General features: G+C 40.7%; 1 protein-coding gene across 1 annotated transcript in view; it reads left to right on the top strand.

The window, feature by feature from the left end:
- Positions 1 to 15125, top strand: part of ASCC3 (activating signal cointegrator 1 complex subunit 3) — a 567972-nt gene that overhangs the window by 401351 nt on the left and 151496 nt on the right. Inside the window, exons 18-21 of the mRNA XM_006271799.3 lie at positions 5233 to 5397; positions 7550 to 7636; positions 9640 to 9816; positions 12399 to 12624. Coding sequence (XP_006271861.1) covers positions 5233 to 5397; positions 7550 to 7636; positions 9640 to 9816; positions 12399 to 12624 — 655 coding nt within the window. The remainder of the gene's footprint in view (positions 1 to 5232; positions 5398 to 7549; positions 7637 to 9639; positions 9817 to 12398; positions 12625 to 15125) is intronic.

Below are 15125 nucleotides of genomic sequence, written 5' to 3'. Positions count from 1 at the left end.
CTGTGTTCATCACAGCTGCTGCTCCAGCTAGACTGTGCCATATGCAGCGTTCATTCCAGCCACTTTGGGATTCATGTGGTACATAGCAGTGAAGCAGCCACCAGATCAATTATCCTTGGGAAGGAATCCATGGGCCTGATCCAGCTCATTTACCAGCCTCGTACATGGACTGGATGAGTTTGACACCCCGATCTAAAGTGATTTTACATACTATCATTTGCTAAAGAATGGTATAGCCTATCTTTGTAGAAATCCCTGCAAATTATCTTATGATTTAAAATATTTTGGATATTTAGTGTAAATAGTTTTGGTAATACCCAATTATAAAGTTAGCAAACCATTACCAAGAGCAATTTTACAGTAAACAATAAAGCAAATGAATTGTTATTCTTCAGTCCACTGTCATTTTCCAGATTTTTGTCAGCTCCAAGGAAGTACCATCCCTGAAGATCTACCAGTGCTCTGTCTGTTCCTATAATTCTTTTACAGTAATCCAAGGACCAGCATGTAATCCATTTAAAGATACAGCAGCAAGCTTGCCGTTGCTGTGAATCAGGAAGTTCAGGATGTTTCTCTGTGCTCTTGGGAGTATGCTGCTCTATACCTCACTTGAATCTGAACTGATCTATGCATATTGTCAATAACCATTTTGTGAATATGCAAATCTTAATTCTTTGGCTAACCCAGTTCCTCCACATTGATTAGCATCTGTTCTCCAATTTTTCAAAATGTTTGCCAGTAACAAGGATGTTCTCTGAGCTTCACTTCCTTCAACTAAAAGAATACCATAATTTACATTAAGGGGGTTGGGGTAAGGAAGTGAGGAAATGTGATCAAACTGCTGAACAGAAAATGTTTGTTCATATTTGTTTTAAATGAGTTTATATAAAAGAAAATCCTCTGATTCTTACTAGTCCTTTTCTTATACTGTCTATCACAGCTTCCTTTTCCAACAGCTAAGCTGGGCTTTTTTGTCCTTATAAAGGGTATATATGTATATGTATATTTGTTTGTAATGCTTGAAAATTTTAGAGAGTGCTAAGCCTCTTCCTCCCTTGTCACTAGGGAAAGCAGCATACGTAACAACATACTGCCTTTATTCTGGGGAGAAGAGCCTACTTCTGGGAAAACAGGAAAGAGGTGGCCTAGGATGCTAGTCAAACTTTTCAGCAGCTTGTCAACTCTCATTTAAGATTTAATGTTTTTTTTCTCTCTTATTTTAAGTTTGAATATATCCTTGAGAAGTCAGTACAAAATGAAATTGAGATTTCTTCAGATTAACACCCTGATGCTGAAAATTTCTATGCATTCTTACCTTTATGCAAGTAAATATCCCAACTGTGTTCAGTTTCCAGTAGTAGATGACAGACTTTTGTGTAAAACTTTCTAAATTGCTGCTGCTATTGCCTTGGAAATGACATTCTGGTTTGGAGAGCCATGGTAAAGGTCCCTTCTAGGCAGAACTCTCTTATACCCCTCAGGATTCTGAACCATAAAGACCTGCCAGGACTCTAACCATGGAGACAGAGCTCTAGGACAATGTTTCTCGACCTTTCCAGGTTAATAAGTCTGCATTCAGTTTCAAAAAATGTTTTGCAAGCCCTTTTCATTCGCTATAAAAATAGAAAAACATATGGATTATAAACCTAAATAATCTATGTGAATGCTCCAAGAGATTGTTCAATCTTATGCACCTTTGGCCAGAGTAAGATTTGGGGCGCGGGGGGGGGGGGGGGTTAGTTTCTAGTAAAAATGTCAGTATTTCTTACCCTAATTTCTTTTTGTGACGCTCCCCCCCCACCCCCCAACACACACACACACACACACACACCCCTACCCCTCCAAGGGACTGTAACATATCAGTTGAGTAATACTGCTTGACAGCATGGGCCTTTGGGGCCTTAGACTCTTTCTCTGATCAGAAGGGTTTGCAACTTGTAACTAGGGAGAAGCAGCCAGGACTTCTCCAGCCACAGAAGAGACGGGCGTAACTAGTACTGGCCACTCCAGTACAAGCTCAGCAACTAGGCAGTTCCCCAGATGATGTGAGGAAGCAGCCAGATGCATCTTCCAGCTCAGAGCAAGCAGCCACAGCCAAAACCAGGAATTAATTACCCAGCCATTCTTTCCCTCAGTTCAGGACAAGAAGCAACAAAGCCTTCAGGAGCCACCAGGACACTGCCCCAGGGTGTGAGAGCTAGCCACAGGTAGAGATACGTCACTTTCTGTTTCTGCAGCTTACTCCCTGTTAAAGTCTTACCAGACTTAATATTTGATAGTCAGTGTCACACACCCATCTGGTACACCCCCAGAACCCTGAGTTTCTCCCCATTGTCCCATTGCTGCTTTCAAGAACAGACCAAGGTTGCCCTGGGATAACTCCTTATCCCCACAATCCTCTGCTCAACTGCCCTTATACCTAACCCCACAGCTGCAGCAATGGAATTTCTGCCAGCTTCAGGTATCCTCCCCTTTAGGTTGTGAAAGAAATTTTAGGTCCCCTTTTCTGGAGAATGGGCTTGTCTGGAATATCACTCACCCAGAGATCACTTTTTCCACAGGCAGCCAGTAATGAGACAAAACAAGAAAAGGATTTAGTATGTAGGAGAAAAGAATCATATGAGCAAAACTGACGATAATTTTCAATACAAAAAAGCAGGATGAGTAAATGTCCTTACCCTCTCATCTAGCTACACCCCACCCTTCCTGAGAGAGACCTACGAGGGTTTTTAGAGATCAACCTTCCTTCTGAATCTACCAGCCCTGGCTTCTGGGGCTTCTCCAGCCCAGGAAAAAAAAATCCAAATATCATGATTTTATCATAGATAGGCTTTAACTACCTCCCCCCATCTGCATTATCCTATTTGCTCAAGAGTCAGAATCCTCCAGAAAACTCTGGTTTCCCTGAAGCACTTGGAATTCCCCTAGCTAAAGGGCCATTTCTCTAGGTTTTGCTAGAGAGGAGTCAATTTCCGCATTGCAAACAGACAATGGTCTGGCTGCCCCACCATTATTATGTCTTCTTCTGCCTGTTTCTGGGAGTGGCAGTTGTCCTTAAGTATGTATTCCTCACCACCTTTGCTAAACCACATCCAAAATCATAAATCACAAAATAAATATGCCATAATATAATCCAAACTGTTACAGTGATAATCATAACATGAATGGATATAGCATAACATGGGTTTTTCAGCAAGACCACACATATCAGTGAAATAAATGCAAGAAAACCTTGCATGACACCCCACAGATCCCCAGACCATTGTTTGGTTTGTGACAGTCAGGACATTTGTGACATGTCTGTACCACCTCTGCACCCTGGTAAGTGCTACAGTAAAGCACATGCTACACCCCAAAGAAAATAAAATATAGTCACACTTAGTGCAGCATCTAATTAGCCTGCTTAAAACACAGTTTATGAGCAGCTCCATGGCACCATTCAGAGGTGGTAGAGACTTGTCCTTCCTGTCATTTCTACAAGTAGGGCCTGGTTTAAATAATGGTTTCGCATTTTTCATGAAAATCATGAAATTAAGTGATTTTCACAAAAAAATGCTATTTGCAATGGAATGCCACAATATGGTTGCTTGCTGGAGAGTTCTTCAGCAAGCAACAGTATCATGGCATTTTGTTGCAACAAGGTGGCTACTATAGGCTACGGAAAGCATTCCCCAGGCAACAGCAAAAGCCTAGTAGTCCAGGGGAGTCAGGGAGGGATGCAAAAGGGACAGGGGAAGGAGACAGCTTGGTGGGGGATGGGGCTGTTTGCTTCTCTGGGCAGGAAAACTGGGGGACTGGGAATGGGGGCAGAGAACACATGTGCAGAGGAGCAAACAGTCCTAACCCTACCTGAAGCCAGGGCCATCTGCCAAGGCAGCCCCCAGGTGCCCCCTTCCCCCTGCACCCCAATTTTCCTACCTGGAGGAGGAAGCAGCTTCTCCTCTACCCATCCCCAAGCTCTCTCCTCCCCCTGTCCCTTTTGCAACCCCTTCCCTGTGCTGCTTCAGCAGTGGTTAGAGGCCTTGGGAGCAAGGCCTCTGCTATTGCAATTAAACCTGGCCCTAAACCTGCCTCCTCAGCCCATTGAAAGGGGGGAGGGGGGGCATCACGATCAGCACAAAAATGGCACCTGCTATGATCAGGCCACAATATTAGTGAGCTGGGCCCCCAATTTATACCAGGTCCTATCTATAAGTGTAGCCAGATCTTTATAAAATTGACAACTTATGGCTATAAATCATTGAAATTAAGTCAGTTATTTTATAGGTATGGTATTTTCACTGAAGTTAGTGGAACTACCTGTGTACTTCAAGTGCAGTAGATAACATGTGTGGAATCAGAGTCTGTCTAGACATTCCAGCTAACATGCTGCACACTTTATTCTCAATATCTATTTCAGCCTTGAGATTTGGAGTTTATCCAGCTCCAGAATATGATAATAAGCTGTTTTCATATCATATTACACAGGGTATATATACTCAAAAAAATATCCTCATAAATAGGAAACTAGAAAATATCTGTAATAATGTAACATGATAATGATGATTCCAAACCCTGCTAAGTTATTTTAAAAAATGAAGTTAGATCATTCAGTAAGCAACTGTAGCTTTTATTTTTCTTTTATGATCTTGCTTTTTGCAGTGGTCCCTTGTATGTGCTATATTGATTTCTTTTCTTTTTTTAATGGAAAATACATATTCCAAGGATTTCAAGCACCTCTGTTCTCAGCGTTTTCAGAAATCAAATCCATATTTGAGCACCTAGATCCTTTGTTTGATCAGCAGGGTTAAGTTTTGAAATAAAATTATTTCAGTTATTGATTAATAAATTGTGTGCTCTACCTTTTAATAGGGATGTCCAATAGCTGAAAAATTCATTATTAGGTTTTAATAAATAAATATAACAATGTTATCATATAGTCATCCATATTTGTAAGTATCCAGCAAGAATTTTCTATATTTGTAGATTGAAATGTAGTATAACTTGAGGATGGACCAATATAGATTCCAGTTTCCTGTTTTTATTCATTTTATTTATATAGATGAAGGGTTTTTTGGACTTAATGTCCATATAACATTTGTTAATAAGCATTCAACTAATTCTTCATTTGGCAATTATGACTTTATTTTCTCTGTTTTCCAGCTGTATTGTGTTTCTGTCTCTTATAAGAACTGAGTTAACTCACTGAAGTACATTAGTCATTTCTGATTTTTTTTTGTGCTTGGTCTTTAGATGGATTCAGCACTAGAGAAGCACAGAGAACAACTGGTGATTGAAGTCGGCAGAAAGCTAGACAAAGCCCGGATGATTCGTTTTGAAGAGAGGACTGGTTTTTTTTCTTCAACAGATTTAGGAAGAACTGCCAGCCATTACTATATTAAATACAATACCATTGAGGTACTATTCTACTTTTGGTACACCTTCCTCTTTTTAAGTCTTTACACAAAATAATCATCACAGCTAGGGACAGACATTCAAAAAGCCCAAGCCTGAATTGATTCAATCTTTGCAGGTTAATCTAGCCTGCAGAGATTGAACTGACTTGCAAGTGGATAGACATTCACTTTTAAATCAGGAACTGCAGGCATATACCTGCAGTGGCTCAGGCCAGAGGCCAGGGAGCACTAGAGTGTGCCCTCCCTTCCATTCCCCAGTGCTGAACTGAGGGAGGGCGTGACCAAGCCCTTGCAGGATGCTATGATTCAGGAGAGGTTTAAACCCCCACTCTGGCCTGCACAATCCCTAGCTAGGGTGTGCCTGGAGGTGGAGGGGAAAGCAGCCCTCCCCAGGCTTTTCCCCTGCTCGCTGCTCAGGGGGTGGGGAGTGTTGCCAGACTCCAGCTCCTGGCTAACACTCTGAGGAAAGGGGCGGGGGGGGGGGCGGGGAGGGAGCATGTGCAGTGCATGCATCTTTTGATGATACTGAGCTATTCAGTCTCCCTCTCCCTGCTTCTTCATACTGTCTGCAGCAAACTGATGGCACTCACAGGTCTCATTCATTGCAAACCAGGTCATTTCTCACACCTCTGTCTCCTGTTGAGCACTGACAGATTGCAGGCTTTGAAGCAAGACAGCCAGTAGAGAGCTTATCAGAATGCAAACCTTATGAGGCCATCGAGCCCTACAAAAGAAAACAAACGCATCTCTCTCATGAGTTTCAAGCTCTTCTCATCTGCAGGGTACCTTTGCATTTGCAAGCCACTGGCTTCTGGCCCTAAGTGGGCACTTTTTTGTCTGCCTTTGTTCCAGTGAAATTGACGACACACATAGAGCCACTTCTCAGCATTAGGTAGCCTGAGGGCGGGAGGGGATGGCCAAGTGCTGGCTGAGGTCTGTGCCGCTGGAGTCCCTTCCATGAGAGAGGGGCGGGAAGGGGGGATCCCTGCTTGAGTAGTGAGCAGCGAGGGAGGAGTGGGGCAGGGGGCAGCCTGGCAGACACTGCAGTCCCCCACCAGGGAAGAGAGGGGCAGGGCCAGTCTTGTTCTCTGGAGCAGATAGCCCAGCCCAAGGCTGAAAAGCAGGCTAGGATGCTAGGGGACTCTGATTTAACTTAAAAACTTAAACTAGGAAGGGTTCTGTGGCAGAAGTTCCATTAACCAGTGTGACCCAAATCAGTTAAGTCTGATACTACATTCAACCAGGTTTATCTTAAACCAGTTTCTGCCATTTTGAAACTGGGTTATGTGCACTTCTTTTTCTGTTACAGATTTAACCCAGTTTCTGATCACTTAAACCAGTTTATGTGTAATTTCTGTCCCTAGCCTAAAGGGTATTGTAGGTTATGTAACTGACTTAACATCAGTATTATTTTCAAATCATGGTTACCAAAAAGGAAAAGACAAAGAAAGAAGGAAATACTTTAAGTATATGGAAATAAGTGAGAGGTCAGAAACCTTGCTTTGACCAAATTTGGTTTTAGATGTCATTTGTATTTTTATGCCTTTTCTTTAGATGTCTGTCTGCCTTTAGATGTCTATTGCCAGCATATGTAAGTGTATGCAGGTGATAGAACTTCTATACAGAGTTCCCTAGTAAGAAAATGTCTGTTTGTGTGACTGTCCTACCACTCTGTCATGCATGTGGTAGAATTTATCAGCAATTAAGGCAAGCATAGTGCACTGAAACGCATATAACTACCTGTCTGTGAATGTGTAGGTACAAGACTGTTGTTCATTCTGCACCAGTTTAAAATCTGTCTGTCCTTAATTGTAGCCAACAGGACATGTCCTGCATAAATACTACAGTACTGTACCACTAAAAATGTTAACAATTTAGTGTCATCATATAATCAGACATATCCCAGCCAAGGTTTTCAAAAGGGACAAAGGATTTTGGTTGTCCCAACTGAAGCAATTGAAACCAGAAAATTGGTCTCCATCAAGCTGCATCAAGCTAAAAAACCCATTTGCTTTTAAATAATCTTGGTAGTTGTTTAGTAATTATCTGATTAATTGCTAAGGTCAGAAGCATTTTTAATTTTAAGTTGCTAGGGCTTATTATATTTTTATTTATTAACATTAAGTCATAAGTGCATATATTTATTTTTACAGACTTTCAATGAACTTTTTGATGCTCATAAAACAGAAGGTGATATTCTTGCTATAGTATCTAAAGCTGAGGAATTTGAGCAGATCAAGGTAAGACTGCATCACTTCATACAGCTAAGCATTTTCATGGAAATAGACCTTATCCAATAGTTTTTGTAAATGTTAGGCACAAGCATAGAATGTTTTCCCAGCATGAATACCTGACATGTCCTATACATGCTATCATTCAAATTACCTGTATTTAAACTGGAATAATGGTTCAGCTTTAAACTATTTGGCTAGGGATATATTTTCTTTAAAGATTCTTTTAATTTTTTTATAAGGGCTTTACTATGTCCCCGCCTGCCCCCAGTGTTTTAAAAATCAGAGTAAGTGACCATTGGAATGATATATCTGGGGTTTGGAAGATCGCTTGGGGTGCCTATAGATTTGCTCATTAACTTTCTAATTAGAACACGTTGGAGCAGACTTGATTTATCATTGTAATTAGAATGTTCTAGTATCACATTACCATCATGTGTATTAAGCCCCCGCACATTTCAAAATGGCCACAAGGGTTCTTTATCTAAAGCTCAACGAATGAGTTCATCTCTTTCTAGAACATATACCTGCAACACAGATAGAAGTGATATAGGAACCACTCGGTGAAATTTTTTGACATATATGTATATGCCAAACTGTTTGTTCGATATGAATCTCCATTTCTGGCCTTAAAATCTACAAATTTGGGTGTAAAAGGATTTTTTATCCATACTAGGGAAATAAGAACACAAATGTACTCAGGTCAGCAACCAGCCCTCATTTTTGCTATCTCTGTAAGGGCTTCCATCTTTTTTCCCTTCAGAAAAAAATGTATTTCTTTAATCTTTTTCATTATAGCATCTTAGGAGTTATTTTTACATCACTAGTTATAACATTTTCAAAATGAATTGTTTCTTTTTGAATGAATGATGATCCTTCAAGTATTGCCCAGTGGTTAGCTTGATCCAAGCACAAGAAGGCACAAGGAAACTGTATTACTTGTACTATAGTTTTCAATGCATTGTGATGTGTCAGTTGTACAGCTCCCAACAACAATAGTGAGAGGAGACTAACAAATGAGAATATTCTTACTAACTAAGAATATACCCCTTAGTGTGATATACTTGTTTTATATGCATATATATTGGACACATGCTTGTGTGTTATTTCAAATATTTTATATGCTGTCTTAGAATTAGTTGGTTCACTGTCACCAGAGGAGCTGTACTAATGCTTAGTTCAAGAACAGGGCATTTTACCAAACACGTTGTTGGAGATAAGGCATAAGGTTCCTCCACATGCCAGATGGTCAGCTGTGATGTGGGGCTTTGAAACCTATTCTCTGAGTCCTCTAGATATTAGTCAGGCCCTAATGAAAATGTCTCCCAGCTGATTTCCTGCATGAACCAAACATTTACCCTCTTTCAATAAGTTTTACACTAACGGACTATCAGTAAATCAAAGAATATGTAGATTTATGCTGTGTTTTGCAGTATGAGGGTCATCAGTGAGAATATAAAATGCTATGCATTATTCAAACCATAGATATGAATATTTCTTTACTTGTATTAAGACTTAATCTTATTAACAGTGAAAACTTTAATACCATGAATCATAGTACTTCACAGTTTTGAGTTAAGAATGTATTATGCCACATGCCAGATATATAACTGTAATGAATGCATTTAATGTTAATTCAAGACTGTCTAATCCAGATGGACAGAGGTTTTACTCTGGTCAAATAAAAAATGAAATCTCATCAGATAGAGGATGGTAGGGTCAGAAGATTCAATTTTTGTGGCATATCAAATTCTTGTGTGTCAATGGCAACCTTAATAGATGGTGATGAATAATAAAAAGTAATTGTGTCACTATTAAGATAGTTTCAATTAGGTTCTATTAGCTGCAGTATGAAAGACTGGCTTTTTTGTTTTGGGGTTTTTTTTTTTTTAGCTTAAAACTAGAGACTGTTTAAAAATAATGTAACTAAGAAATAATGGAAAGTTAATTTCAGTATGAAAGTTTTTATAAAGTTACTTCAGCCTCTTCATAATTTATTAATTGTGTTTTAGGTAAGAGAAGAAGAAACAGAGGAGCTGGAAACCTTACTGAACAGTTTCTGTGAACTTTCTGCTCCCGGCGGTGTGGAAAACAGTTATGGGAAGATAAATATCCTCCTTCAAACGTACATTAGCAGAGGGGAGATGGACAGTTTCTCTCTTATTTCAGACTCTGCGTATGTTGCCCAGGTAAAAACAAAACAAAATCTGTAATATCTATTGATTTGTCTCCTTATCCCCAGATCTTGTCATTCTCTAAAATGTCCATACACAGTGCTGTAGTAAGGGAGGGGCAAGTGGGGCAACCTCCCCGAGTGCTGAAGTAAAGAGGCACCAACAGGCGCTGCCCAGCCAGGGTGGAACATGGGACGGAGCCATGAGTTAGCTTGTTTTTGGGGGGCTCAGGGATGGGGGAAGAGCGGCTCCCGCCACTGCGTACACTCCTGGGCAAGCATGGGAGCATGTGCCCTCTGGATCTGTATGCAGGGCGAGGGTGGGCTGCTGCTGCTGGCTTTTCCCCAGGTGCCAAACTTAGTTGCTGTGTCACTGTCCATACATTAGGTATGTTGGCCTTGAATTTCATATCTCTGTACATTTTGATGCAAACTGGCTTGAAAATCTGAGCTCTACTTTTTGATACTTTAGGATGGTATATTCTTTTTATGTGGAAAAGACTTTTAAAATACCTAACTTAGGAGCCCATTGCTTTCATATTTAAGCTAGAACTTCCTTTTACATTGTAATAGCCAAAGGTTTTCAACATTTTTTAAGGAGTATACCCCTTCTCATGGCAGCAGCCAGAAGCAAAGCTAGGTAGGGGGGTGGCAGTGACCAGACGCAGAGCGGGTGCGGGGTGGCGGTGGCACCCAGACATGGAGGGGGGGCTTTTACGCGGCAGCAGTGTGGGGGGGTGGATGGTGGCTTCCCTCTGTGTGTCCAGCCAGGCAGTGCCTGTTTGGCCCGCAGAGGGGAGCCACTGCCCTTGCCTCCTTCCCAGCCCTGCTCCTGGGAGGCAGCGGCATGGAGTGGTGGGTGACAGCACTCTGTCCCCGCCTGCCTGCGCATACCCTGTAGCACCTTTCCAAGTACCCCCAGGGGTATGTGCACCTCCAGTTGACAACCCCTGTAATAGCCCATTATGTATAATTTAAACCGAGATAATACCTATAGCATGGCAAAGCAGATCACACATTTGCTTAATGACTTATTTCGGTGCCCACTGGATATCAGCTTGATGGGAAGTTTGATCATCAAATGGGATCTAACAACATTAAAAATCTAGAACAGAGTGCTGTTGCTTCATTGTGCAGGAAGTCAGGAGTGCCTCTTAACATCCCAAAATTAGATATCTCTTTGGTCTGTGGACCCTGAAAGAGCTAAATGTATAGGAGGGACAATCACGGAGAGTCCGAGATATTTAACAATATTAATAATATGTGGTAGGTTATAAAGATTTATGTTTCAGCCAGCTGAGGTGTATGCATCTTAGCCAATGGAATGTACCAGGTTGATAATTATTATTTTTCTTCCACATCTTCACAGACCAGTTTGGGGGAAAAATAAAAGAAGTCCTGATTCACAGAATGACAACTATGAGGGTTAAATATTCAAAAGTGTATGCATATTTTGTAGTCAGATTTTCATGCCATCTTAACAACTTTCCAGGTGTTCAGATTTTATAGCACATATGGAGTTAAATTAAGTATTTGGAGATCATAATGCACTCCATAAATATTGTAGTGCTCACAGAAGATCTTCTTTTTAAGGCTTTGTCTCAATCTTTTTTTCTTAATTAATTGTCTGTCTCAATTTTAGTATCTTAAAGCAGGTGGCATTGTCCAGTGCTCAGAAGCATAATATAAATACATTAATTTAACATTCAGAAGGACAGTAAGTGAGAGAAAGAAGTTTTGAAAGTGCTCTTCTTTTCTAAACATTGACTCTGATAGAAAGTTCTTTCTTTCCCAGTAGAAGGGCTGTTGATGATTGCTTTAGTGTCAAAGTACCTTTAGAATTCAAGAGTCAAAAAAACTGAGAGAAGGATCCTATTCTTTTAAATGAGTGGTCAATATAATTGCTATATCTGTGGCAACAGTGGGGACAAAAACCCTAAGTAGTTTTAAGATGGAGCTTGGTAAATTTATGAAAGGGGTTTCACAACTTGATTGCTGGTAATAGCAGAGAACTGAATTTGGTGACCAGAAAGTTCCTACCAGTTCTATGTCCCTCACTAGTTTCTCAATTAGAAAACCAAATTCTTCCCCCAGTTACACCCAAACAATCGTACTTCACAAGCAACTCACTTGCAGGATTGTAAGAGGGCAGAAATTGGCCTGCAAAACATTCATCCCATCACCATATAAATAAACATAGGGTGGGTAGATTATTACCTGGGAACCAGCTTGAAAGAGTACAGCTTAATTTTGACATTCCAACTGGAGTTTGCAACTGTTGCAAGTCAGGAATATTTTTTTTTAATTGGAGTCAATTTAGTTGGAAAGTCATTGTGACTTGGCAAGTATAAAACCACTTAGTGCTAATTTGACTGTGATCAAAACCTGGAACAGGAAGCTTGTGGCACACCTGGACTGTACCTTAGATAATTGTATAATTGTATTTTCATGATTCCACTGGATAAAGATGAGGACAGTTTTAATTTTTTTATTTTGTTACAGTCTGCTGAATCTGAGCCCTGGCACATTTGGTATATCATGTGAAAAGTGTTTGACTGACTATAAAATTCTTCCCTTACTCCATGTTTTGCTATCTAGAATGCAGCTCGTATTGTTCGAGCCCTTTTTGAGATTGCTCTTCGGAAACGATGGCCTGCAATGACCTACCGGCTACTGAATCTCAGCAAAGTTATCGACAAGCGTCTGTGGGGTTGGGTTAGCCCTTTGCGGCAATTCTCAGTGCTTCCACCATCAGTCCTCACAAAACTGGAGGAGAAGAATCTCACTGTGGATAAAATGAAGGACATGAGAAAAGACGAAATAGGTAAAAGTCCTAAAAAGATTATGCATATGTTGTCAATACGTCTTAATCACATTGAGTAGTACCAGTAGTGTTACTAGGGGTGGACAAGAGCAAAACCCACCCTGGCACCAGAATAGCCCCCACCTGCACAGAGTTCTTGCCCCAGCAACATTTCCATGCCAGGCACTCTGAAACAGTTCCCAGCTCCTGGTGCCTCAAGAGCCATAGAGCTGGGGCAGGCAGAGGATATGCACCAGCAACAACTCAGCATGGCTGGGTTAACACCTTAACCCAGAAATTCCTGGCTGGGTTAAGATGTCTCCCCTCCTCCCCCCGCACCCAGCCCCTACTCTCAGACCCATGCTTCCCTCTACCCCTCTCCTCCAGTTCTCAGAATCTGCACCCTACACCCAATCCCACTCTCAGACCTCCCCTCCCCACCTGCTGTACCCCCACTCTCATAACCCATACCCTGTGCCACCCTGCTCGCAGAACCTGAATTCCCCCTGCCTATTAATTTTGGAATCATGTCCCATCCCACTGTCCCACAGGGTTTGCCTTGGGTGCAGGCTTGGCTTGATATGCCACTGAGTAAGTACATTACTCTGCAAATATTTCCATTGACTTCTACCTGCTGGCAAAATCAAGCTCTTCAGTACTTGTAACTGATTTTATTCTTTTTCACATAAACAATACTTCAATGAATGATGTCAAAAGATTCTACTACTGGCCTACTACTGAATCATCAAACTTGTTCCCCTTTAACCAAGAAAGTTCATTACTTCAAGGTATCATTTCAGCTGACTATTAAATGGAATTCACAAAAAATATTTGATATATACTGATAATGAGACCATCCAAAATTACATTGATAGGAATAACGAGCACTATTTAGAAGGTACATATGACTCCACATGCATAAATTTGTCCATCATCTTGAGAAGGGTGAATAGAAAATCTACCCATATTAAATAGATTTATTTTTCCTTTCCTATATAACTTTTGGGGAACTGTTTTATATCCTGGACTTGAGTTCACATTTTCAGCCTGTCTTGTCCCAAGTGCTACTATTTCTTCTGGTTTGTGGTAGAAAATTAAGGTTTGGGCCACTTTCAATTCTGTTTCTGTTTTAACAAGAGGTAAAGTGATTAAATAATATTTAAAAATCACAATAAAAATTTAATATATATTTACAATATATTTTATTGTATATATAAAAATTAATATGTATGGCAGTGAACAGCTGTGTTTTTGCTTTTTTAAGAAGGCAACATCACAATTTTTCACTGAATAGAAGTTGTGATTTAAAAATAAAACATTGTTTCCCATTGCATTTCAGTAGGAACCATACTTAATAATGAATAGTAAATTTAAGTATATTTCAACATATATGGAGAGTGCTATGTGTAGTTCTGTTTCAAATTAACCTCTTTCTGTTTATAAGATGAGATCTAAGATTTGAACCTGAAAATAGATGATTAGTTAGAAAATTATCATGATAATGCCCTTTAGCCTTCCATCGAGAAAGTACATCTTTGTAACCAGTTGCTTATTTAACATGCTTCACAATATTTTATTTCTATTTCCTTACCAGGACTCTGAAGTTAGGGAAAGATGGTTTGTATATTTGCTGGCCAGCTACCTCTTCTCTTAATTAAAAAATCAGAGTCACAGTGAAATAAAGGAAGGGAACGCTTTCCAACTTTCAGCTAGTTTCCAGCACACCGCCTTGCTACTAGTTTCAATGTGAACATGTCTTCGATGTTAAGTGTCATTTGACTTTGGAATTAGAATATTAAGAGTAGAGCACGCTGGCTCCCATTTCTCATATCTGAAGAGGCTAGGAACAGACATTACACACAAACCGTTTTAAGTGATCAGAAATTCTTTTAAACCTGTAACAGAACAGATGTTCAGTGCACATAAACCAGTCTGAAAATGGCTGAAACTGGTCTGAGATAAACCTGGTTGAATGTAGTATCAGACTTAACTGATTTGGTTCAAACCAGTTTATGCGATGTCTGTCCCAGACCCCTTCATGTTTTAACTTAAGCCAGAGTCCCCCGGCATCCCAGATGCTTTACAGCCCTGGGCGAGGCTCTCTGCTCCACCCCAGCAGGGCTGGCCCTGCCCCCCAGCTCTCTAGCTGGAGCTCCAGCAGAAACAGCGGGCACAACAGCATCTGCCTGGCTTCCCTGTACGTGCGCCTTCCTCCCTCCCACTCCCCCCCCCCCCGCATCACTCCCTGCTCAAGCAGGAATTCCCCCCATTCCCTTCTCCCACAGCACCGACCATAGCCCATGTGTGGTATGCTAGCTAATGCTGAGAGGTATCAGTGTAAGGCAGACAGGACAAAGGCAGACAAGACAGTGTCCACTTAGGGCTTTTTGGAGCTAATCAATAGGTAGCTGGTAGTGTCCCTCCTTTCCTTCCTTGGAAAAAGTTGTATAAGAAGAGCTTGAACTTGAACATGAAACTTTTCTTTTGTTTTGTTGTGCTGATAAATCCTTTGTTATCAACTT

This window comes from Alligator mississippiensis, chromosome 1 (assembly GCF_030867095.1).
Source record: "Alligator mississippiensis isolate rAllMis1 chromosome 1, rAllMis1, whole genome shotgun sequence".
NCBI lineage: Eukaryota > Metazoa > Chordata > Crocodylia > Alligatoridae > Alligator > Alligator mississippiensis.
This window is presented reverse-complemented; position numbering and strand designations above follow the sequence as displayed.